The 27,288-nt window shown below is 38.7% G+C and overlaps 1 protein-coding gene across 7 annotated transcripts in view; it reads right to left on the bottom strand.

Annotated features, from left to right (window-relative positions):
- KLF3 (KLF transcription factor 3) overlaps positions 1-27,288 on the bottom strand; it is a 28,376-nt gene continuing 1,088 nt past the window's right edge. The window contains exons 1-7 of one of the 7 annotated variants that reach the window (XM_088056498.1): positions 26,976-27,219; positions 23,624-23,662; positions 16,856-16,955; positions 10,632-11,127; positions 9,598-9,748; positions 5,197-5,357; positions 1-4,054 (exon numbers count right to left, since the gene is read on the bottom strand). In XM_088056498.1, the coding sequence (XP_087912624.1) occupies positions 3,873-4,054; positions 5,197-5,357; positions 9,598-9,748; positions 10,632-11,127; positions 16,856-16,912 (1,047 nt within the window). In that variant the 5' untranslated portion in view covers positions 16,913-16,955; positions 23,624-23,662; positions 26,976-27,219 and the 3' untranslated portion in view covers positions 1-3,872. Of the gene's footprint in view, positions 4,055-5,196; positions 5,358-9,597; positions 9,749-10,631; positions 11,128-16,855; positions 16,956-23,623; positions 23,663-26,975; positions 27,220-27,288 lie in introns of those variants that run through there. The other 6 variants (XM_005517775.3, XM_088056497.1, XM_014262727.2 and 3 more) reach the window with 6 other exon arrangements.

Raw genomic sequence — 27,288 nt, 5'->3', positions numbered from 1 at the left:
AACATTCTGAGTGTTTTATTAACAAGTATAATACATATGCACTGTATACTAAATATATTGAATACACTAAATATACTAAATATAGTATGAGGACTGTACAGTACAAATTTATGTTCACAGTTTGACATGACAAAATGTCATTACTGAATTCCCATTGGACTACCAAAGTAGAAACAGTGAAAGTACATTAAACATTCACATCTTTAGTACGAAAAGATTACCAAAATGTCTCTGTATTTGCAAGTTATAGTAATGCACGCTAGAAACCTTTAATTAGCCATTTCGTCTTATTAGCTTATAAAATATATTACATTTTATTTTAAAAATTCTGCATAGTTTATAGAAGTATTAAAGTAAATAAAAATCCTTGCTATATTTGCAGGTGAGAGATGCTAAGCAAAAAGATTATTTTGACCTTCTAAAGTACATTAAGTGCTAGTATCTGTAAAATATAATGAAAACTGGTGTAGCCCTCTTAAGAGATGTAAAATGCTTTGTAAATTTTTTAGAAAGGATTTGTATTCATCTATATGTTGCTAACCTTGACAGAGACGACATATTTGAACAAGATGTGGCATTAGAGGTATCACTGCAGAATGCTGCGTCTATATTTAAATAAACTACACACATTAATACCTGCTTAGTTTCTTGCAATTGTATTAGAAACTAGTAATTTATTATAATCAAATGGCTTAAGCAGGCACATTTTAGTAAAACAGTATTACTGCTACACACTGCACAGTTCAATACTGTTAGGAAGAAAAGGGGGGGTTTACATATTCTGCAGGATTAGGATTTTCTATCTGAACTGGCTATTCTTTAGGGTATAGATGGAATGACTGGTTTTGTAAAGTATTTAATTGAGTATATTTAAAAATTGCAAGGTATCCCTCAAGCCCAAAGCTTGTTAAAATGAACCAATGAGCTGGTTAAGATGTAAATTTACATTCAGCTAAAAGTGTATTTGTTTGTGACTTTTTAGACATCCCACAAAGACACCATAGACAAATGAAAAATCCTACAAGGAAGGCTTCATCATGTAATAATATCAAATACTTATATTTAATATTTAAATTTGTTGTCCTAATTCGCAAGACACATGGATGAAATTTGAAAGTTCCACTCAATCTCCACTGTATTTGACCCCATCATTAGCATAAATATTTTCAGGAAAAAGGTACATAAGATAATGAATTAACATGACAAATAACCTAGACTAAATTATCTGAAGTAACTCTTAGTTACAAAGAAGTTCTGCTTTTAGGTTTTAAAAAATATTGATTCAAAAAATATTAAAGAACATATTAACGAAAACATTTTTTGGAAGCCTCAAAAGCAATACACAGCATTAGAAAGAAATGTTCCTTAAACATCCTTAGTTTTCTAAATTAGCATTTTTAAGGTAAAAATGGGACCAGTTTCCATTAAGGTGCTTATATTTATAGTATCTGATTTTTTCCCCCCTACAACAGAACAGAGAAATGTTTTCATCCCAGGGTACTAAATGTCTGTAGACCTGTGACTGATGCCACAGGGCTCCCTCTACACAGCCTCTCAGCCAGTGATGTGTCTGGATTTACAAAATTACCATTAAAACCTAGAGCAAATTCTGCTACCAATGACAAAAAAAATGTAAAACAAGTCCACATTCTGGAACAGCTGCTCATTAATATCAATCTCTTTCCTACAAGTTTCTCAATGTCACTAACAATCTGGCCCACCAAGAAAGGAAAAAGACTGATTCATGTGCCAGGTGTTTCAGCACCACAGGTGAGCAGATGAGGCACTCACAAGACACCAGATGTAGCCCTACCGAGGTGGTGAGGCTGTATGGAGCTGGAACAGAGCAACTGCTGTCAGAGCATTTTTCCACAGAAGTACAGACCTCTCCTCTAATTTCACAGGCATATGGATGTCAGAACAGCTGGTAAAGCCCTATCACCAAATAAAGGCTCTTTGCACTCACACTCTTGAATCTTCAAGATTTTTGGCATTGGGCTCCACTGGATACAGAAGCACAGTCTACCTGCTCCACAAGCTCAGATATACCCACCTGCAGATGGACACTCCACCTGTCTGCTGCAGAGTTCTATGAAACTCTTCCTCCCCTCACGCCTCCATTGTTCACTGATTTTTTTCCAAAAGAAAGGAAATGCTGACTTCAGTATGTTTAATGTACAGGGAATGGTGGTTACCTTACACCGGGCATGGAAGGAAAATGCGCTTGTGTGTGAGAGCATAGAGAAATACATCCTGTTTCCTTGCACACAAAAGAACTGACCAAAAAATTGTTACCTGCCACAAAGTCTGCCAGCTAATACAAACAGAAACCTTCCTTTCAGAGGGCTCCCAGACAGGAACATTTCTAGGGGCAACTGCAGGTTGCTTGAATTCAATTTCTTATACCTATAGAGTTCTGTTTGCTAATAGGCATGGTTTTAATGCAATAGACACGTCCACAGGGAAGTAGTTGTACCTACCACCAAGAGACTACAAGAGTCACAAATCAGAGTTAGGAACTGGATGATCTGGTATAAGCTTTTATCCAAAACAGATACATGACTCAATTTATCATCAGAAGTACTTCATAACTGATGCCATCTTCTCATAAAAACACTGTGGATCAATAATTTTAAATACTGTAGTGTATTGCAGTGGTACTCACAACAATAGAGAGCATTTTTGACTTAATGATTGTTATTTTCTGAAGTAAAGCAAAGAGAAAAAAATTATTTAAAAGAAATGCAGGGGCATGACTGGAGGTGGATAATCTATATTCCTGAAATGAGGTGCAATAGGATTCCACTAATGTAATTTAATGCCAAATCACAGGAGAGTACCATAGAATCACAGAATCACAGAATATGCTGAGTTGGAAGGGACCTATCAGGATCATTGAGTCCCACTCCTGGCCCTGCACAGGACACCCCAAAAGTCACACCCTGTGCCTGAGCGCATTGCCCAGATGCTTAGCTCAGACAGGCTTGATGCCTGGGAAGCCACTTCCAGTGCCCAACCACCCTCTGGGTGAAAAACTTCTTCATGGTAAACCCCTTACTCAGCTTCAAGCCATTTCCTCAACTGTGTGTGTTCCATTCATACACTTGCATAGAAACCAGACATACAGAGTCACACCAAGTCTTCCTTTAACAAATCCACTGGGGTATTATGCAACAAAAACAAGGATATATACTACACTATAATACAGATGACATTGCTTTAGATGCTCAGTATTAGGTACGGACCAATTCCTGCCCATTTTTCTTCTTCACTGGGGAAAATGATACTATGACTCAATCTTTCTGTAAAGTAATTACACTGTTTAGATTTATTTCCTCAGCATTACTCACTGTTCGGGCAGAAGGGATTTCTAAATCAGGTGTCTTTCTAAAACTGTTGTACTAACCATACTGCAGAAATCAATGTATCTGGGAGAGTCCATTAATTGCATTGTTGAGCATAAAATGAGAGTGTATCCCTTACAGGGTACATAAATAACAGTCTCTGGCAAGGACTAGCATTTCGGATATTCAATAACATTTACTATTTTATCAGTATATGCTGGGTTGATTATACGAAGAAACCAACAAAAACTGTTGGTTTAAACATTCCCTTATTCACAAATGAAATACAATAAACATACTGAATGCAGAAAGGGTTTGCTTAGCATCCCCTGGAGAAAAAAAAGAAGTGTTCACATTCTTTAGGTCTGACCCGTGGCAAGGACATGGAAGGGTTAGATAACATCTGTTACTGACCATACGTTAAGCTTTTAATGGTATAAACTCAGAGATCCAGACCAGCTGAATCCAAATTAAAATGCATGTGTAAAAAACAAAAGAAGTGTGTCAGGAGTCAGGGACAGAAGACATTCAGACTAGCATGTGGCGTTTCCTGTGAAGAGCAAGATGGTCCGAACGTGAAAAGCTACGGTCACAGTCTGGACACTGGAAGGGTTTGATTCCTGTGTGCTTGCGGAAATGCCGCGTTAGTTCATCAGAACGAGCAAACTTCCACGTGCATCCCTCCCAAGTGCATTTGTATGGTTTTTCTCCTGGAAAAGGAAACACAGAAGTGGGGATTTAAGACATGAACGTATCAGTTTTGATCACGTAAGTTCACACATACATCTGACACATTTATTCTTTGCATTGCCAAATTTCAGCAAGTACTTCAGTGCTTACTCAAAAAGCCTCTGAACAGCTCAAAGCTGAAGAGTACTCTGCGCTATAAACTGTGCAGTCGAAGTTAACTGACCAAAAAATTGTTACCTGCCACAACTTATTTCTGCATTGTCTCTCTGTTCCTGTCTCTGCCATATTAGCACTGGTTTTGTCTTATGAAGCCCAGAAGGATGAAGGTTTAAGCATTTGTTCAAGTATTTTCAAAACATGGATCTAGTTTTCTAGATTTCTGGCGAAAAGGACTGTGCTACCATAAAGTATAACAGGCAGAAATCTTCTGATTTCAACTGGCATCACTGTTGCAAGTACCTCAAACTCACTATAATTACTAATATGTCATCCTCCTCCTTTAACACCACTGTATTGCCCAACAGGTAAAGGGCTGGCTTGATGCACAACAGACATGAACTGGGCTCCATTTTTCCTAAACAAGGTATCCTTGCAAAAACCTTGGATGTGTGTATATTCATTCAGCATGCCAAGATGAACATTTCTGTGGAGAACAGAGATGGGGATGTCTGCTGGAACACTCATTCAGAAAAAAAGCACCACTGCACCAGTGGTTATCATCTCCACAGAGCAGATGCATTTGCATCTGGCATACAGTCCAGACTTCTGCAAACAGGCTACTCCCATGGAAATCATAGTCAAATTTAACAGTGATGTCATAGGTGAGCCAGTGCAATTTGAAATGATTTGGTGTTTACAGGGTGTGCAAATTGAGTAAACTGCAAGCAACTGGACACAAAATGAGTGAAGAGCCAGTGAATGTAAAACACATCAGCATGCACTGTGAACCTGTTCTGGCTTACAGTATCTTGTTGTAGGTTTTTCTTACTATGTCCTCTATCTTTTTCTGAACCTATAATTATTTTCACAGTAATGCCAGATCTACCTTCTGTCATTTTGTTATTTACACCTGTGGTCATCTGACCATTAGCAGAAATTACAAGCTTAGCCCACTATTTCACCACAGTAAATTGAAGAAAGAGAAGAATAGCTATGCTCAAACCTGTATGGGTTCTTCGGTGAGCTTTCAGGTGGGAGCTTTTAGTGTAGACTTTGTTGCAGCCTTCATAATCACATCGATGTATTCTGCGTTTTCTTTGTGTGTCTGGAGATTCCACAGGTAAAGGTCTCTTTCCTGGCTGAACTATAACTGAAGGGTGATTCCTGCAAAGTCAAATTAATGTTAAAAACATTTAGCACAGCAAACCTCAGCTAGTATGATTCATAACAGAGCCTTTTATTCATTACCACTCTCTCTTGGCAGAAAGAACAACATTACACGCATGTCGAAAAATTCAACAGGGTTTAGAAAATTTTGTGTGTTTTAGCAGTAGTATTTTTAAATGTTTACTCACTTTGTGGCATGATGTAGCCATTTTTACTACTTACTAGCTCTTTTTTAAAACTTACAGAGGAAAAAACCCCTTCAACTTCGTGTTTTTCAGTCCAACCCAGATTTCTTAAACCCTGAGTGAACTCTTCTTGTATTTGTTCACTGTTTTTTTTCCTTCAAATACAACTAATTTGATTGTAATTGGAAACAGCTATTCCATATTATTAAAGAAATTGTATCTTTAGGGTTTCAAAGCAGAACTCAATCTTTATTGTTCCAGCCACTCCTTCAGAATGTAATTAAGAATTTCCTGTTTGGTGCTGGCAGCAGGGTGCGGCCTCCCTGTACCACTGACGTCAATTCCTAAAAGTAGAGCTTAGCCTGCGTGGCACACCCACAGGATGTCTGAAGTTGTCCCTCCACCTTCATAAACATAATTTTTCATTTCAGAAGCCCACAGGTACAGTGCAGGTAAGACATATACAAACTACATATGGACTTTTGCAACAAACAAACCCATGAATGTTCACGTGTGCAAAAACACACAAGCTTCTTTGAAGGTGTCTTTGTTGAATGACACCCCCACTGAAGAACTGGGGACAACCTTGATTCCTTCTTCCAAATCAATCTTAGAAAATGTTTGTATGTTTGTCAAAAAGGTAAGTGCAGAATGTAATGCGCAGATATTAGCATTCCTTGTTGCAAAACCAGCTCCTCCATGCAACAGAAAGCTTTCTAGAAATTCCATCTTTTTTAAGTTAATGTATTTCACTTGTTTTTACCAATCAACTTATGTTTTGTAACACCACGTTCTATTAGTTACTTACTCCAAGTTCCTTTAGGGCCTAATTTTCAGAAACACCGAATTCCTACTTCTCTCAGCAAAATAAAGGGCATGTGCTAAAGACAGAAAATCCTGTGCTTGGCTTAAGAAGATTTTTCTATGACCCCACAGCAGTAGGATGGGAATTACTGATATGGGAAAAGTTGAATTCTGTTATTGATTCTTTTCTTAAGAGTTAGAGGCTGGAAACTGGGAGCCAAATTCTCTTTCTTGGGTGGTTCTGTGTCCGTTGAGTGATGTACTCTTCAAGTACACATTAAATCTAGCTAAAACTATTATAGTGGCAGGAAACCCCAGATGGTGAAGTCAGACAGAGATGTACACACTCTTAAATAAGAAGACAAGCTTCTAGCTTCCAAAGAAACGGCTCTCTAAAGAAATGCTCAGTTTTAATGCCGTTGCATACCAGTGGAGAAGCTCTGGCTTAGGACAGCAAACAGACTTGGTTCAAATCATTACCTGTGGAGTCTAGTCCTGGACATGATAACATCTGGGAAAAGGGAGAAAAAGGATATTGGCCATACACCATCCATTTGTGATTTAGATTTTCAATCTACAAGTGTCTGGAAAAAGCACTGAAAATTTCTCCTTTTCCCCTTATGGGAGAGGAGGCTGGCAAGACAACCAAATGTTATCAAAGATCAGATAGGGCATGGCAGTTTTAAAAAATGGTTAGGGTGGTGTCAAATTCAGAGGTAAATATAAAGTAAGTGCCAATAATAAAAGCACAGCCACAATTCTTTCATTCCCTCTTCTACAACCAGATGCAAGCTCATGTAAGTCTACCCATTTAAGTGTCACTCCTAAATAGGTATGAGTATCTTCCAAAAATTATGTTAAAACTTCAACAGCTTTTTCTTCTTAACCACAGACCACGCTATGTTGACAGCATGAGTTAACTTTGACACTTGTATGAAAATATGTTAATGAGGCTCCTTATATTTGGCCAGAGATTATTTCCTCAAGTTTGATTTTAGACATAACTGCACAGTTACATCAATTATCAGATGTACTAGAAAGTTCAGCCATCTCTACAGAAATGCCACCACCATTATTTATAGATAGATATACTGCCAAAAGCTACAGCAAAATAAGTCACTTCAGTGAGACTAAAGGTTTCCTATGCCCCTTCAATGTAGCTTAGGTGTCTGAATAGTACACTCTGTGTAGTTGGAACCAATGCACAGCGATAAAAACTTCAATGCCTAACTACAGCTTGTAAACCTGTGAGACAACAACATTTTTTAAAATAAAGGTTTAAGTATCTCATCTTGTAACTTTTGTGAGTTGTCTATGCATTTTTTTTAATGATAAGAAATACAATTTATAAACTCTTGTTTTGGACACAGAAGAATGTGAACTTGAAAGGGCTGGTTCTAGGAGCAAGAACTACATCTCCACAGGACAGCTATACAGCAATTTAAGCTGTTACAACGCAAGGAAGAGACTCTCCATGAACATCATACTCTGCATGGGCAAGCAGAGGAGATGCTATGGAAACATGGACATACAAATGTTTTATGTAACAAGGCTATCTACACGTTAATTCTATACCATTATATGTACCATGAATACCAATTATATACCATATAACCAAATTTTACATTCTTTGCTCAGTGAATGGGTTTCCTGGGGAAACTAGACCCATTGGGAAATAAATAATGCAAATCACTAATGCAGGTGACAAGTCTGCAGAAGTCTCAGCCCTGGAGGAAGGGTGTGGTACCAGCCAGGAACAGCACTTACTGGTTTGCTCTTGTTAAAGAGACTTAATGAAGATAAAAAATAAACTGAACCATTTGATAGTCATGACCTAGCAGTAGTTAGTTCCAGCTACATGTAGACCTTCCTGACTCCCTTGTGTGGTAGGTCCATTACGGAAGGTAAGTAAACAGCATGTTTACTATTTTATGTTCATTACAATAAAACATTTAAGGTGATTTAAAAGAAACAGCATATAGTTTATAAAAGCTAGCTGGCTACTAACGGCAAAGAGCCTGCAGTCTAGGAGCTGCATCTAGACTATTTGAAGACAAGAAGAGGTGCCTACAAGAAGGCTGTTGTGGAATGTAGCCAGCCCTGGTGCTGTGGTGTGCTTTTGAACCCAATGGCCATGAGCAGGAGGAAGAAGTCTAGAGGAAATAGAGGAGACCACCCATCCATACTATGCTTTTCTGTCTCTCTGAACCATACTCACACTGGGTTTAGAGTGTCTGGCTTGAAGCTCTCTTTCCCTTACTCTATGAGGTGAGGTCAAAGACAACCACCTCAAGGGTGACAGTGAGCAAGAGGGAAGTGCAGAAATGGATTCTGAGGTTCTGTGCTGTGAGTCTTGCTCAGCTCCCAACTTCAGCTCCTGCCACAGCCACACTGGCAGCCTGCCTGCCTACCCAGAGCATGGCTTGCTGAGGGATGAGCCAGGCCCTGGGTCATTCCATGGTTTTAGTAAGTTGACAGGACTTTCCCTAGGAAAACAGGAAATGGAAGGGTGCCCATGGCTCCTCAGGTACTTCCTTGAGAACTTTTTAATGTTTTCAGTTAAAAGGTTTATGCCCCAGACCTAATTTCTTCTTCTAGCCCTTGTCCTTTCTTCTGCAAACAGCCCTGTTTTAAAACCCATTATATCTATGATCCAGTTCATGCAGTGGCCCCAGTCACAGTTATACCAGCACAATGAGTTCATACTGGGATGGAAACAAGTTGCCATGAGGGAAGAATGCTTCAGAACAATGGCCTCAGGTAAAAATGCAATTTCACTACATATACACAGAACTTGTAAGCCTGAAGAGGTTCTTCCCACCAAGTGGGCAAAACTTTTGAAAATACAAAGAGGTCCTCCAAGAAAAAGTCACAACAGTCATTTTAAAGAAAGGTATTTCAAGTAACTTCTTTCAATTTTGCTGCTGTTCTTATGTAAGTAGGTTATCACTGGCTCACTGGGAGTTCTACTTTCAGTAAATCGTGGAATTGGAAGCTATCATCACTTCAGTAATACATTGTATAAATGGCAGATCTATTGCAATGTATAAATATGTATCAATTCCTGTATTGCTGAATAAGGGAGGAAAGAAAATTGAAATCACATTTCACACTGACAGTGGTGGGAGGGATGAACGTTTTCCAGTATTTTATCACATGTTCTAAAACAGCACCAATCCTTCCCACGCCTCAGAATGGAACTACTTTCCATTCCTCTGCTGATCTTGGGACTACTGTTAGCTACTTACTCTTGCAACATTACTTGCTGAGGAGACAACGAGGTCATCATTGGAGGTGACATTTGTTCAGGATAGAAGTCAGTCTTCGATGGTTCGCTTCCTGGCTCTACTTTGATTGTTTTCTTGACTGTGGGCTTCTCATAAGACTCAATGACAGGCACTGTATGGGAGAGGGTAAGAAAGGGAAGGCAACACATAAAAATTATAAAGAGTTATGAAGAGTTATGGAAATAAATAGTATGCATAAAAATCTGTAGTTAAAAAAAATCCACCAGTTCTACATTTACTGTGACAATTTATACTAAATACAGAATCTTTCAGTTTTAGTTATCTCCCAATGAACTCTGATTCAAAACATTTCTATTCATTTTCATCAGTCTGATGTTATTATCAGTCCAGATCTCAGTAGATCAACAGTTTATGTATATACAAACAAGTGCAACAGAGCTGGTGAAGGGTCTGGAGAACAAGTCCTGTGAGGAGCAGCTAAGGGAGCTGGGGTTGTTTATCCTGGAGAAAAGGAGGCTCAGAGGAGACTCTACAACTGCCTGAAAGGAGGCTGTAGCCAGGTAGCAGCCAGTCTCCTCTCCCAGACAACTAGAGACAGGACAAAAGAAAATGGCTTCAAGGTGCACAGAGGAGGTGTAGTTTGGACATTAGGAAGAATTTCTTCCCAGAAAAGGTGATTAGACTTTGGAACGGGCTTCGTAGGGAGGTGGTGGCATCACTATCCCTGGAGGTGTTTAAGGAAAGACTGGCTGTGGTGCTCAGTGCCACGGTGCGGTTGACCAGGTGGTGTTCAGTCACAGGTTGGACTCAATGATCTCAGAGGTCTTTCCAATTTAACAGAGTCTGTGATGCTGTGACCTTGCTAAGTCTGGTAAAATATTTACACAACAAATTCTATGCCTATTTATTTTGGAAGAACTGGAATTATGTTCCACTTTCTAAAATGCAAACAACCCACAAAAACCAAGTGCTTGGATATTTGTGTTATTTTGTTGGGATGCGACAGCATAAAAAGGAATTCTGACAACACCAACCTTGCATGCTACTTGGAGTTTCCATCTCATCTGCAAGAACTGTGGACACCATGATGGGCTGCTGGAGATGGGGAGCATACATGAAAGGAACTGGCTGGACCACAACAGGCTGTATAACTGGGAGTATCCCAGGGCTTCTCAGTCCATGTCGTGAAAGAGCAGCGGCCATTACAGGCGGGATTGTGATTGGCATAGAAAGAGGCTGTACTCCTGGGGGCGATGGTGTGAATTTACTGAGAGGTGAGCTGGGTGAGGACAGAGTCAATCCAGGTGAACTTCTCCTATGCGCAGTCTGAAATTTTAGAGGGGAAGGAGAACTTCCAGTTGAAGGTGGTGAGCTCCGTTTATTTACCGTAAGGTCTACTGGCTCCATCTGGATTCCATTTGATAGTCCTTCAGGATTTGAGTAGAACTTATTGTGCAACATACTTGGTGTAGAATAAATGACGCCATATTTGTTTGGTTTCATTTGGTCCAGGTAATTGGATGGGTATGACTGTCAGAAAGAGTGGAAAAGAAATACAGAAAATCAAATAATAAGTCAACACGTACACACAGCTACTGCTGAAAAAGAAAGGCAGCCACTAAAATAGGCAAAATGAAAAAGTTTCAAAAAAGCACTTTAATGTACTTTCTAAATAAAAGTGAATTAAATAAAGGTTTAGATTCCACACACAGGAAGTTAATCAAGTTCTGATTCACTAACTGCTTCAGAAGCAATGTAAAACAGATTACGAAAACAAATCTTCAAGGCTTATTCAACTACTTTTCTCCCTTTGAAACTGCCTGTCATATATTCAGCTGTACCTTTCTTATCTGACCTGAGAGAAACATCTGCTATGCCAAGCACGTAACTATATACTGGGGATCATCAATTCTGGCAAGAGTGGAGTACAGTTGAGCTTAGAACTGCAAGTAATGGGTCCCAATAAACTGCTAAAGTAATTGAAAAACAATCATCACTAAAGAAAGCAATTACGAATCTGAACCCTACAATCAATACAAAATACTCAGCTGAACTATGTAAGTAATGGGTGAGAAACTCAAGAGTACAAAAGGTAAAATCCAAACCTTTCTAAATGATTTTTTGAGATATAAAGGAGCTAACTAGGCAGTCTAATATTGCAAAATGAGTAGAAGGATAAACATTTGTGTGTTGGAAGAATATCCCTGTTAGTGGTAGCTAGCAGTTCCCATGACAATATAAATCTCAAAGTTAATCTTGACCTATGTGATGATCTCCACAATTTAGTAGTAACTTATATACACACACACACATATATATATATACATATGTATGTATGTATTATATAAGTAACACACATGTATCTAGAGATTTTTGTAAACAAGGAAGTATTAACATTAACTGCAAAGTGCAGTATTATTAAACAAATATCCAGAACAAGACTGCATTTAAAAATTGTTGAAAACTTGTTGGTTTTTCAAGCAAGGCAAACACCCTAGTTCAGAAGCCAGCACGGTGGCCCCTCCTTGGCCACTCGGACCATTCTACCCACAAGACATCAATGTGATGGATGGCAAAGCAATGGCGTTTACTGCAGGAGAATTTGACCTTTTATAACCTAGGGTCATTGTGTTACTCCCATCTGCTCACGTCACACTTAAGTGATATTGGCTAATTACAGAAGGTTTTACTATCCTAAAGAGAGGGTTTTTTTCTACCTTTCCGTTACATCCCGAAATCTTCTGCATCACTATACCCTAGACTACAACAAAAACTGACGTTGTTTACTAACAGCTAACTCACAATGGAAACTGATATGACACTCTAACACAGCAGTGAGACACAGAAAATGCAATGCACACAAATTTTTAGTTGTGTTGTCAACTTTTTGAAATAAAATGCTATCTTTGGATTTTAGGTAAGTAAACTAATATTAAGAAACTAATTACTTCTTTGGCACCAAAAATATTTTGATGAGTGAGATTTAAAAAATGTTCAAAATGGTATAAAGTGAAACAGATCAGAAGTATAAAACTACTGTATTTTTATAAAATTATTTTGGTAATATTTCAATTCCTTTTCTTCCTGGGGTGAATGCTTCTGTCACTGTCAGTACATCTTCTTGGTTTCTTACCTCTGTCTTCCCTGTGAGGGAACACATGGCTCATTTTAAATGTCAATGTCAACTGGAGGTATTTTTATAAAATGACACAAATGTAATTTTCTTCTTTTCAGTAACTGTTTGAAACACTGAGTTTAGAAAATATTAGATTTTCCTCCTGCATTCATAGCACTGTGATAAAACAACAAAGCTGAGTCACTCAGTCCATAAAACACTCAAATAAAACAGCACACACTGTGGTGATTAATCTTCAAACAGTAAATATTACATTAAAATCTCTGAAAGTTATATATTCTCTTTATGACTGTTCTTATAAATTCCATCTATAGAAACATTAATTTTTGATGGTAATTGGTGTGTCAGAATTCTATTAAATGCCATTACTGCAGTCTACTGTCTGTAGACTTGCCAGCATGGCTCAGCCAAGCAATGAAACTATTAGCACTCTAAGTGATGGAGACCACTAAATATTGACATAATTTAATATTTAACAGCATTTAGTATCTATTAAATCTGATCAAATTATGGGCACGGCCAAAAAATCAAAATTTTTACAGGCAAGAAACATTAAATACTTCCGTTAAAAACTCCTGTTATTGGTTTACAGTACAGAGCTCACCCAGCTTTAACAAACTGTAAACATTCCACCACTAAGCATCAGTGCATTTACATTGCTGCAGGCTTGTCAGTGATTATCACAATGTCATTGCCTATGAATTTTTCTTCCATTGCAAGAATGCTAAAAAGGAAAAGGCCTGTGAAATTTAAATCTCCAGGAATGTTTTTGGCCAATGAGTGTATTAAAGAACAAGCATCCCTAGGTGCAACCTTATCCTAAGAACACCTGGTGGGAATTTGAGGAATAACTGTCTGGATGCTCACACAGTTTATGGTTTTTGATGGGGGAGCGATGATGATTGTGATTGATTTTGGTGCACAGCCTGCAAAAGGGTAGAAATGCTGCTGGAGACTGGGAAAATTGGTCTCCTGAGACTGTGGGCAGCTTCCAGGTAGATTGCCCCCTTCCTGGTAGAGTGGCCAGCAGAATACGCCCACAGCAAAGACTGGGACACTCACTTTTGGATGGGTGAGTAAAAATGCCAAGATTCAGTCACATACAAAGATAAAACCCTGAAGTAGTTCCACAGGTGCTTTGTTCCTTTGTAGCTGTGCATTCTGCAAGGCCAAAGACTGTAAACATTTCTAGCTGAACCTGCTTATATATATTATAACACTTTAGACCTCATTATGTTATATACTGCATTGGCAATATTTAGATACTGTATTATCACTAAATCTAATCATCCTGACCCACATAATCAGTGTCATACTTCTTGCACCTGACCAAGACTTCTCTCTATTACACTGCTACACAGAGAAAAAACTGTTCATTCCAATTCAAACAAAAAAGCAACTTGTTTCACCAAATGGTAACTGGTATTTGTCCAAATGTTTCAAAAGTCCTCGCACCAAGAGGTAGCCCTTTTGGAAGGACTTGGATGACTTTGTCAGTAGTTCATTCAGAACTATCATAATATATATTCAATAATTCATTTCAATACATGACATGAGCTGTTGGTAGAGTGATGAAATAGTGTGGGTGCAAGCCTCAGTCACCTGAGATGTATAGTTAATCCTTTCAGCCACACACCCTGAAATACAGTGGTGTCAAAAACATTACTAGTTTCCTCCTTCCACTCCAATTACTGCTATGTTTTAAAGACAAATAGACTTTACATCTACAGTGTACATTCAGATGGAAGACCAAGTTATTCCTAAGGGGCTTTATTTAATTTGGCCTCTAATTATTCTATCAGAATTAAAGATGCAATACAAATAATCCTGATTTTAGATTTCCGGGTTATGTTAGCCCATACTACTCTGCTTAGCACCTCTCAACATCACACTAACAGTTTCTTATTCCACCTCCTCAAAAGATGGTCAAGAAAGCTAACTCACTCAGTGGCTGCTATCTTTTCCCTATGCTCTCTCTGTATCACAGTACCTCCCTTTAGAGGTGTCTCCAGGGAAGTTTCTGCTGTGGCACCAGGGCTCCAAGGAAGCCACAAGACCAGGAAGAGCTGGGGGGCTCAAGGGCTTGCGGTTAAGTGGCCTATGTGTGAACAGAAGCTGAAACACACACGGTCCTCAGCCTGAGGGAAAACAAAGTAGTGTCCAGTGATGGAAACTTCACTCAGAAACCATACTTTCCTGTGGACTTTCTGCTTTTTCTTTTCTGCCTTTTTTTTTTCTCTTATGCAATGGCAAAAAGAAAAACATACAGATGTGGTAAAATGCTCTGAGTAGTCTTTAATAGCTGGCCAGAGTGATTACACTGACTTATGAGAAGACTCTGGAGGTCCAACGCATGGAAGGCACCACATCACTAGGAGAAGGATATAGTACAGACTAACCAATACTTGGAACTCTAGTCTTGAAATGCTCTTGGCTCAGAAGTGCTCCCTTGCTCTTCCCACTGCAGTTTTTCCTTCATCTGCTGGTCTGGGAAAGACTGCTTGCTACTCTCTTAGTGAGTCTTTTGAGGGACTGATCTTGCCCATCTGGCAGAAGCACCTAACTGTTTGGGGCACTTATGTGACTTGTACAGCACCCCAAACCACTGCAGAATCTTCTTTGGGAGATGAAGGCAGACATGCACAGAAAGCAGCCCAGAAGACAGCAATGACACTTCTTTTGTAAAACTGACCTCTTCTCTGACTTCAATGCACACCATTAGATAATCTTAGACTACAATACATAATCACCACTAACCTTAACATAGTTACGCAATAACTGTGATTAAAGTGAGAGACAGGCTGGCCAATACTAAAGTTCTTTCTTGACCCAAATATTGAAATTTGTCATACTCATACTTTCAGTGACAGATATTTTTCTATCATTACTCTCCAGCAAATAAACCCCACAAAAGTCAAACTGTAATTTTAAAATGCATATAAACTCCACTCCCAGAAGTGTTATTAATAGCACTGAAGAAATCAGCCCGCTTACAGATGCATTTAAATTTATGAAGATTACTCTTTATTTTAAATAAAACAGGAAACAAACTTTCCATTGAAAGATGCCATTCAGAGCACAATGCACTCTGAGTTATGTACACTGACTTCACCCTTCTAATAGATCAGCCTTTCTAGGGGTTTCATGTTACACTTAATCTGTTATTGCAGGCTACTGCTGAAAGGGGAGGTCCTGTTCTCTCATCCCCCCCTTCCCCTTGCTCTAATATTGAGCAGCTGCACAGAGTGAGTCAGATCAGCTTCCTGATCTGACCAAAATATGAGTATTTTTGGTGGATTAGCAATTCTGACCATTCAGTGAGCTGATCCAAAGGTTCCAAATCATTCCAGGACCACACAATCCCTCAGTCACACAAAGGAGACACAAAGCTGGTATGAGGGAGCAAGGTCAAAACCTTTCCATTCAGCAGCAGCTTGTAAAATCACAATTCCCATTGTAGTGCTCCCACCTATGTGTCCCTGCTGCTGTTACTTACCAGATTCTTCTCTGAGATGACCCTCTAACTTCATGGAAAATCAACCCAATTTTAAGGAAGTGTCTCCTCTTCCCCTTTTTCCCCCACATTCCTTCTCCACTTCCCTAGTTCTCATTTGCTCTTTTGGTAAAGTAGTGCAACCAGTTTACCCAGCAAAAAGCCATTGTTGGTTTGGGCTTTTGCAAGATTAATTTTCTCCTGTTTAGAGTAGTTAGCCATGGGCATGTGCTACCATAAGCAAGAGAAAAAGGCACAGCAAGAAGCTGTTCACTTAGTTCAAAGGTGTAACATTGAAGTCACAGGCTATTGCCACTTCACCATGAAGCATAGCAACTTCATTTCAACCTCCATCAGCAGCATAAGCTATAGAGATGATATTTACAGAGCAGTGACGCAGAGACATGGATGGTCTCTCCTCTGATAGGCAACTCGTCAGGTCATTTAAGGCAATAAAGTAATAAACTATAGAAAGTTTTCCTAGAACGTGAATCTGATTGCACTAAGAGCAAAATATAGCTTCACATGCTTTCCTAAGCTAGTCCAAAACTTTATTACATCTCATTATGAATTTAAAGGTGGAAAAACTATAGAGTCATCTTTAGGGCAATATATTTGAAAAGTCTTACCACTGAAACAGGCTCCATGGCTTCTTGCTTGATAGGGACTGGGTCAAACATTAGCATCTTTTTTATTCACCTGTTCTGATGCCTCTGAGGTTCTGTCCTGCTGGGGAAAAATAAGGTGTTAGAAAGCCACAGGAAATACCCAAATCAACTTTCTGAATTGTAGAGAATTTACTATTTTGTCACATTAACGTGAATATTTATTTACATTAATATTTTATTTAACACAGATTTTTAAATCTTTGACTGAATTTATTGCAGTTTATTGTTTTTTTTTTCTAAATTGCTATCGAAACAAAGGAGCTCACTTTAATGAAAGTCAAATTGAATTTTTATTGTGCATGCCAGCACACCAAGGCCACAGAATTTTGACTTTCATTAGCTGTCAAGTGTTTTAACACATCACAGTTTAGACCAGGCATTTCTCATCAGCATTACAACCTCAGAATAATCTTGTTTATACAAGTGAACTGATTCTGGAGATCTCTCTTTCCTAAGAGTCCTAATAGAAACACTCAATAGATCACATACAGTGACACTGTTATCAATGCAAAAAAAAAAAAACCAAAACAAAAATCCATTAAAATTCAAGACTTAGACTACATTCAACACGCTACAATGACTTATGACTTAACAAAAAAAAATCCATCAGTTATTATAATGTAATAGATTTAGTGACAATTCAAGAACTATTTGTGCTAACTGTGCAAAATAAAAGCACTTAAAAATCTGCTTGCATTCTGTGCAGCTTCAGGGTTTTTTTCCAGCAGTGTTCAACCTTAATTGTCCAATCTCTAAATGCCTGAAATAAAAGTATTTAGCATAAAGCATGTCATAACTGTCATACTACACATTTGCCATGGTCATCTTGGAAAGATACTGGGAAGGAAAGGAGTTACCTCTTCTGGGTAAAGCCATAAGGGTATACAGAGAAACCAGGGGGAAGTAAAAGGAAGTTGTTTGCAATGACATTTAGATATTGCCAAGCTGTTTATAAATCACTCGAGGTTATCTATTATATGACTGATGTCAAAGAAGCAAGTTCTGACCGTACACCATAGACTTCACAGCCCTGCCTGGAAGCGGTACGAACTCTTTTAAGATGCGAGGACAAAAGTAAATTACACAAATTCAATTAGGCCAGTAGATGGCACTGGAAAGGAGCAAATATAGCCAGACTCCACCATCCTCAGTTCACCCCGCAAGACAGGCTGAAGGCTCACAAACAGATTTACAGATGTGGCTGCGAAATTCTCCCAGAAATGTAAATTTAAAGATGAATCTGCTCAAATTAAAACAATTCTAATAAGCCTATGCTAACGAACAATTTTGAAATTAACATGTGTTTATAGATCAAAATTCGTTAAGAACTCCCAGAGAAAGCTGGCATGAGTTGTTGCAAGTCTACCGTAGTTATTCAGGTACATAAAGTTTAAAGACTTCTGGAAATATATTACAACAGTGTGTACTTTGAATAATGGAAACAAACAAGTAGCAGAGTAAATTATAGTATCTTCATAATTCCCCTTATAAAAGTTTAAGGCCTAACAAAAACTCATTGCAAAAACTAAAGTGAAACAAATAATGAAGCTTAATCCAATTTCCAGTTTAAACTTGGTATGTAGTTTTAGTTTGGAAGCAGTCATATAAGATGGCACTATTTGCTAAAAGTTGTGATAATTCCATAAATACCTTAAGTATGTTAGTGAGAAGGTTATTAATTATACTATTTTCTTTGAATGGTTATTATAGTTTATATAACTGTTATCTAGTTATCTTTTTCAAGTTTCAACATGTCACATAGCTAGAACTTGCGTTTCAGAACACTGACTTCCCAGAAATATATCCATGTATCTATGCATCATTCATACTCTCACACATTCATCCACATTGTGAAAACAGGAAAGTTGTACTTTTAAGCATGAAAAAAGTTTACAGCAAAACGTAGGCACTCAGAGCTCAGAACTAATTCCTTTCAGGTTTCCACAAACTTTTGATTTTTAGCTTGTATGTGCATAGATAAAGTAACACACCAATTTGTACTTTAGTGAAGGAAGAATAGAGAAAATAAATGAAAGAAAGAGACAAAAGAAAGAGAGAGAGAGAGAAAGAGAGAGAAAGAGAGAGAGAGAAAGAAAGAGAGATAAAGAGAGAAAGCAAGCAAGCTTTAAGTAAGAGAAAGAAAAAAGTTTGTTCTAAGTAAATGCAATGATGCTCATCCTTTCTGTAATTTTTGTAATTCTAAAACTGTATTCTCTTCAGTTTAAGAATGACTCCTTTTCACCTTTTACTCCAAGAAAGTGTGTGAAAAGACACTAGATACACATTTCACATGTCATGCTACACATTTCAGTGTTTCCTGAGATAGCTCTAAATCACTGTGAAGGAATTAAACTGACATAGACAACAGGAAGTGTACTACTCTGAACAAAAGTGAAAAGCAATTCTCAATCTTTCCCAAGTGCAGTCATCTAAGAAAGCAGAGGAAAACTTTACTTTTATGTTTACTGTACTGCATTGGAATATAGGAATCAAGCATTCCTTATCAAGTTACTCTTAAGCAGGTTTCTTTTCCCCATTTGATAGTAACTGGAAACCAATTTTCAAGAATGGAAAATTAAACTGGTCTTGTAGGACTGCTACAGAGTCAAGATAAGTCAGCTTTGGCATTTAAAATTTAGCTTAAAATGATGTTTTTCTAAGGCTATAAATAAACTCACGAAGGACTCCTCTTTGTATTTAAAAATAATGCTCCAAACTACTAGCTTGGACTACATTCATGAGCAAATATGTGCATGTACACTCACACACGAATAAAGCATGGTCCTTCTACTAAGAAGTAGGTAGTTTTTCCCAGTATATTTGTAAAATCATGCCTATTAACTCAAAACTTCTCAGTCTTTCTCTCTTAAACATTTGAGAAGGGGGGCAATAGGGAAGGAAGGTAAACAGTCTTATCTGTTCCTACTACAGAGGAATGAAAAAACAGTTGGTTTATACTTTACAGAGTGATTTCAGAATGTGCTTGTTTGAAATCCTGCAAATTGTTTAGTAGAAACAAATAAATTCTGGAAAATCAAAATACCATCTCTCATTCCTGAGGTGCTCTTGAAAAACTGTTGAGGTGACAAAAATATATTCATGTTAAATATATTAAAAAATAAGAACTTTTGTCTTTGACTTTTTTAGGTAAACTATTTTGCATTAAAGGGTTTTCTCATGTGAGGTGAAAGAATTTAAAATGAATGTAATCTGAAACTAAATAATTAACTGCAATCCAGTAAGCAAACATTCCACCCTCTCTTTTTTTTGCTCTGCCTCTTTTTCTGCTAACAAGCCACCCAGTTTTACTTTCTTGCCTCCTCCCATTCACTCCACCCTGTGGATCTCTGCCAAGTCAGTCCAACTTGTCCAAACAGGACACGGCTTTTGATAAGATTTTGCTCACACCCTGTACTTCAGAAAGACGAATGAAGCAACTGGGTTTTGTATGCAAATAAGGACAGGTGCAAGGTGAAGTCCAGGCAAAGTCCGTCACTACTCTCCTATCTGAAGCCCACTGAAGACAGCACCCCAGAAACAACACAAACTCTGCCCTTATGATCCAATATACAGCAAGGTATCCATTTCAGAAGGGAAGTTCATTATCGTTAGAGCTCATCACCTTGTTAGGATGGAACACTTCTTAATATTAACTTCCTGATAAGTGTATGGTTTATTGTTTCAGAGACACAATTAACCTTTAATTAAGGTTAAATGAAAGCTTAAATGTACTTAAACGTGTATTCTGACAATAAGGGCTTGTATGGATTATTTACCCTGGATGAAATGTGCAAAGTGGCTAAAGAATGCATTCAGACTACACATCTGCACTGCAGAGCAGCTGAAAAAAGGCAACCACAGTGCAGCTACTCCCTGTACCCCTGCACATCTATCTTCAAGGTCCACCAACTCTGCAAACCTGTTATGAAAGGAAAGGGTGGGGTGGAAGGCCACTTTTGACTGTGCACATCCACCAACAAAGGTTTATTCTAATATAAAGCCCATGCTCTCATTAAATATCTGGAAGAGCAGTCAGAGACTAACTTTTGTTGCAGACAGGGGGGTGATAACCATACATTCTGCCCCTCTTCACTCTGAGAACACAGGGTTTATTTCCTCAGTCTTTGTGCCTGGGGGAAACAAAGGAATGCTGCCTCATGTACAGCAAGTCTTTGTCTAGAAGCTTCAAGGTATGATTGTTATTGTCAGTATAATTACAGAATAATGTAATGGTATCTGCTAAATTAGCACTGCATGAGTACCCTCTGTAAGAAACTGCAGCTCTTGCAGCACTGCTTGAATCCAGCAGCAAACACTGTCACGTTGCAAAAGCTCTTCAGTCCAAGCACTTCGGGACTCAGGCCTGTTGCTCGGAACATATGACTTTGTCAATCTCAAGTGAAACTTCCTCTGATACAAGTGAGAAGCAATAGTATCAGAAAAATCTCCACTGATGAAATTCAAAAGGAAAAGGAGGTTTTCTGAACCCAGGTGAAAAGTTGTCTTCAGTGGAACCTTCAAAGATTTTGATAAGAGAAGAACCAGTTTCTGAGAAAAACATTCCCTGAAGAAGGTACAAAAACTGTTTTCCAGAGCCCATAATGTGTTTGCACTTTACCACTTGCTCATCAAGACCTGAGTCAGCAAAATAGTGTTTCTAAAGTTCCATTAACTTTAATGGGAAGTAAGCAAGTGCTTAACTGCACTTGACCCCAAAATAGCAGCAGGAAAGAAGCTCTCCAGCTCAGCACAGCAGTCAGACGCAGCCAAAGCAACAAAAGTCCAGACGCGGTGCTGTGGGAAGAGACCAGAGCAGCCAGACCATGAGGAACACAGCAGAAGGAGAATAATGAAGAACCAGCACACCAAAAAAATGTTCTAGTGAGCAACAGTTTTCTGTGTTTGTTTATTTGCTGGATTTCCACTGGGTAACAATAATAATTGTTAAAAAAAGTTAGAATATTTTGTAAAAGAAAATGGTACCTAGGCAAACATTTTCTCCTTGAAGTTTTATTTATAGGCATTATGAGAAAGAGCATTTCTACAGAATTCTGGTATTTAGTATTTCAAACCGTATTTGTTTCTTACCAAAGACTAGAAAATCTTTTCCTTCTTTCAGGACTGCAAGCAGGCTGAAAAACTTGCGGTTTTGTACAACCTGTGCATTGTAACTTTGTTGATGTCATCTTGATTGACCTAGAACTGCTTTGACATGTAGACCAATAGGTATTTCAATTAAATTTCTGATAATACTGTTGCAGGTTCTTTGAAGTCACATGTCTGGAAATGGCTGTCTTGTATGTAAAAATCTTGGGAAAAAATATTCTTGACATGCTTGTTAAGAAATTATCTTCCTTACCAAGAAAAAATGGAGCCCATGTAAGCCCTTTTCAACCTTCAGTTCTATACTTACTGAACCTAAGTGAAGAAGGAAAAGCTCTTGAGGCAACTCCATTAGACAATATTCTCCCTTATCAAGGCAGGCTGCTGTCTGGTTTCCTGTCTCAGGCTACTTCTTAGAAGGAGAAACAGTCTAGTAAGGATAAAAGATCCGACTTTTGAAAACAAATGAAGTATGTGGAATGGTATGATAATCTTTCCCTTCCAAACTGAACTTCACTTTTGTCATGTTTTTCTTAAGAGGTTAATTTTTAAGATAATTTAAAAGGAGAAATATTACATCTTTTAATTGTGAGGAAAAAATGTCAAACTATTGTTCTCTTATGTCTTATATGCTCCTGCTATTTCAGGAAACATGAAAAGAGATTCAACATTTTTATAGATTGAGAAAGAAGAAAGAACATCTAATCCTAGAGAAAGGAAGTATGCATTTATGAATAACAGCCTAAATGATTGATTTGAACAAGAAGCTGAATACAGGGCAAATGGTGATGAACTTCTATGAAGCTAGGGGAATGAAAAACAAAAACAACCAGGGAAAAAAGGTGGACAGTGTAGTGGGTACAAATGTGACAGTGATCAAAGTAGCTTAGACTCTTTAGAAGTGGAAACTCTGTCATGTCTTCATGGATCAATTTAGTTGGTTGGTAACACACACTGACTGCTTGATAGGCAGACCATGCATCTGATTGGAGGTTTTTTCCCTTCTGAGTTAGTTTGCTATTTAAAACCTGTTGGAGCTTTGTCTTTCCATTTGGCTGATCTACACTTACACTTCCTTCCCCTGGGAGATATCACCTACAGCTAAAACACCCTCAAAGGAAGCTTCGGCATCAAGTGAATGCTTCACAGGAAGAGTTAAATCTCTCCTAAAACCAGCTCTGCCAAACTTCATATTCTGGATTGGAAGCAACTAGCCTTGGAATGAAAACACAAAGATTCAACGCTGACAGCATAAAAGAACTCTAAAAGACCTCCTGTTAGCGATGTTAATATTTAAAAGTTGGTTTACAAAAATTATTTTAATTTTAACCTCAGTTCCCTATTTTATAGAACTTCTGGCTACAAAAAGGTGTGAACCACAAAATTTACTGCATTTATTATACAGCAATTTCCAATATTAAACACAGTTAAATACAACTCTCTCTGTCTATGGACCAAAAAAAAGATTAACTGTTTGAAATCTTGGACAAATTAACAGTATAAGAATTAAAATATGTAATCGTGTTCTAATGGGTAAACTCATCCATGGTGTTCTAAAATGAACAGAAAAACAATAAAATAAAAACAACTGAGAGCAAAATATTAAAATACCAATAAACAACTTACCAAAACTGTGTAGTCAAATACTTCTTTTTATCTGGATTTCTGAACAGACAAAAAAGTTTGCTGTAAGTATGTGCACAAAATCCAATAAATTTTTTTTTCAAATACAATTAAGCTCTGAAAGAAGTATAAACTGTGTACTTCAGATCTCAAGCAGCTAACCTGTAGCATCCAGAAGAGCAAGAGAAGGAACTAAAAGACTGCTTTAAAAATTACTGGGGTGGGGGGGGAGGGGGGAACCCAAAAAGAGTAAAATTAAAGGGTGGAAGTATTTCTGTGTGTACAGAAACCATATATATTCAAGTCCATAAGAGACAGAGAAGAATAAATATTCCATCTTGCATTTTCATCCAGGGCACACTGAAGTTAATGCAAGTTTTTCTCTTAATTTCAATGAGCTTTGGCTTGCGTCTTTTAGCTCTTCTTCTGTCAGATTCAAAGCAACAAAGATTTCTATTTTTCTCCATTTCCTCTCAATTTTTCACTACATCTGCCTGCAACAGGGTGGGGGGGAAAGATAAATATAAAAACAGGAGTAAAACAATTACTTATATGTCTTCAAAAATGCAAAATGCGAGACAGCAGTAATTAATGCCAAAGAAAAATGAGACAGCAGTGCCTCAGTTTCTGTATTACATCTGGAAGACAATGAATCTTCTAGCCTGCACAAGGAGAAAATACCTACTCCTTTTGAGATTTGGAAATAAGAAGTGTTTATAGTGAGCCATTCAGGCTGAGTAAGGGCTGAAGTCAAAACCCTCTCACAACTATGAGCCTACAGATCTACATCTTCTTATACTCTTCGTGTACCAGTGCAACTCTGTGACTTTAATGGAGCTATTCCAGATCAGCTGATGAGCAAGTGAGAGCAGAAAACTGGCTCACAACTTTCTGGGGACTGGAGTTCAAGTTTTCAGCGAACAGAGCTAACCAGTTCACCCCCGTAACGATATTGGAGTCAAAGGCGCACGTTAAAGGTTAACTTGGGAACCTCGTTATGACATAACACAGGCATCTTAAGCAATCCTGAGTGTGTAGAGACATGATAACTCATCGGGTGGGGATTGGGAGTTGAAGGGCAGTGACAAGGGGCCTGGACGAGGCTACCAAACTGCCAGAAAACAGCCTGAAACAGGAAAGAGCACCACATATGCCACTTGGAATGTGTGACGCAAACCCCAGCCTTGAAACAAAGAACAGGAAACAGCTCTGCTGGCTGCGCTGGGGAGAAAGCACAGAGAAACATTTAGGCGGCCCTCCCTGACCCTATATTCATGAGCAGCTGGAGTCTTTTAAAACAACAACAGTGGGTGGAGGTGTTTGTTCATTGGGTGTGAATAAAAACACTGTCCTTATGGAGGGGACCTGCCCTATTTACAAACAGGCTCCCTTAACACGAGGAGCAGGAGATTTTAAGACACCACAGGTGAGGAGGATTCGCTGAAACCTTCCCTTAGACCGGTTGGTTTATTACTGCATTTACAGAATGCCAGTAGCTAAACAGAGCTCCGGTTTCATGACATCAAAGAGGCAGCGCCCAGCCTGGCAGTAAGCACCCTCTTCACAGATAGAGCTGGGGGATGAGACCATTGCAGGAAGGATTTGTAAAGCTTGGGGCTGCTCCTGGACAGTGGCTAACTCATGCTCAATACCGGTTCCGTAGCTGAGGACCAACGTCACTAAATACACGCAAGAATATTTTTCTAAGCCATCACATGCTTAGCCTTCCACATCCCTGTTCTCATATGCACTCAGACTTCATTTCGGAATCTGACTTTCCATGATTTTTCTTATTTTTGAAGCACCCACATGTAAAGCTGAACAGGTGAAGGAAGCTAAAGCAGAGGAATAGCACTCGTCCAGATTTCATGCAGTAGAATAACTTCAGCACTTGTTTTCCTTCAAAGCTGTGGTTTCAAATACTCTCTCTTCTCCTTAGATACCTTGCATTGGTTATTTATATACCACGGGTGGGACATCTAATATTATCAAACATGAGAATGTTAAAGCAAATTACATGGACGAGTACCACAGCAACACCAATGAATGCTGTGGGGTTACAACGTTGGAGTTTAATAACGGATATGGGGTAAAAACTGGCTAGTACAGCATCTACACAGCAAGGTGTGGGTGTAGGTTTTATGCCAATAGTATCAGATCCTTATTTCTTTATACTGAATAACTGCAAATATAGGTAATTTGCTGTATAACAACATCTCTATTATCACTGAGTCTTTAACTCATCTCTCACTCACACTTACATATTTATTTATCTGAAGGCTTTTGCTTTTGGCTAAACAGGTGTTGACTAGGTCAAATGTTCACAGTACCTACAGGCTCCCTTGCAGTTCTGCAGCTTGGAGGTGATTTTGCTTGGATTCTCCGGGAAAACAGAGACCATATAGCATTCTTTCCTGCCCCCATCCCTCACCCTTACCCCCAGTCTCTCTTGTAATCTGTACCATAGTTGTAGCAGCATGCACAGGGAAAAAAACGAAAACCAGATATATTTACCTGCTTGTAAAAAAAAGGCTACTCAAGTCAGCTTTGGGTTTTTTATATTTTGATACTAGGCAATAACAATACATTATTAAAAATACATGGTGAAAGCTAATTTGAAATACATGTCTTTGTGTCAGGTGAGATTATCAAATCAAGATGCAATTCCTGTCACACAAGTACCAGCTGCTCATGTGATTATCACGCTGGTACCTTAAAAGAATTTGATGGAAAAGTCACTAGTCATCAGCCAAGGAATTCTTTCTTTTCAATACAAGTAATATATATTTATGAATATTAGTTTAAATGAAGTCAAGTCTTCAGAGCTCTCCTATCAGCCACTCAAATTTAGCTTTTCCCAACAATTAAACCTTCAGAGTTCAGTTCCGCAACGTGACATTTCCTGAATTTTCAAAGGTGAGGAAGTGAATAAAACACAGTAGACAGTGCATATATAGTACCTGAATCCAAAGGGAAGTGCACAAAACAATTTTAATGTATTTTTTAATGTAACTCCTGAATGACCACTTGAACTATTCTGAACTGGGTCTTTCTCCCAAGCTCCAGTTAGGTGCTGTGATCTCCCAGAGCAGGCTCGCGTTGCTGAGCCTTCCTTTGCCAGGGCTCCCCTAGCTGTGCCAGGCACTCACCTGACAGCGGTCCAAGGCAAGTAACTCCTATTCCCATTTCGGTTAAAAACAAATAAATAAACAGAAATTAAGAAAAAAAAAAAAAAAGAGAAAAAACCCCAAGGGTAAAAAACAAAACAAAACAAGAAAAACCAACGAAAGGCATCTAGCAAAGGAAAGGTTATTTATAACTCCACACTTCCCTGCTGTGTTGTCCCACGTTTTACCTTCGCGTGCATGGCGGCCAAGCGGTGCTAAGCTCGTGACAATACGAGGGCCAGTCTTTTGGGAGCCGATTTCATCCTAGACTTCACCAAGAGTTAAACGAGGGACATGGCGCTTGCCGATCCGCTCCGCGCTACGGGTGGGACACGGCGCGCACGCGAGCTCCTGCCCTGGCATCTACTCCGTCACCCGCGGGACCGAGCGAGCCCGCTAAATTTCCACCCCGGCTGGGTCGAGCACTGTATCCTGCCCGGGATCCGATGGCACTTCAGTCTCTACCCAAAGACGCGCCTGTCCCGCCCCGGCGAGGGGCCG

The sequence above is a fragment of the Pseudopodoces humilis genome, chromosome 6 (genome assembly GCF_049639895.1).
Source record: "Pseudopodoces humilis isolate 2021_Gansu_Grassland_sample_001 chromosome 6, ASM4963989v1, whole genome shotgun sequence".
NCBI lineage: Eukaryota > Metazoa > Chordata > Aves > Passeriformes > Paridae > Pseudopodoces > Pseudopodoces humilis.
The sequence above is the reverse complement of the archived record's forward strand: the minus strand, read 5'-3'. Positions and strand labels throughout refer to the sequence as shown.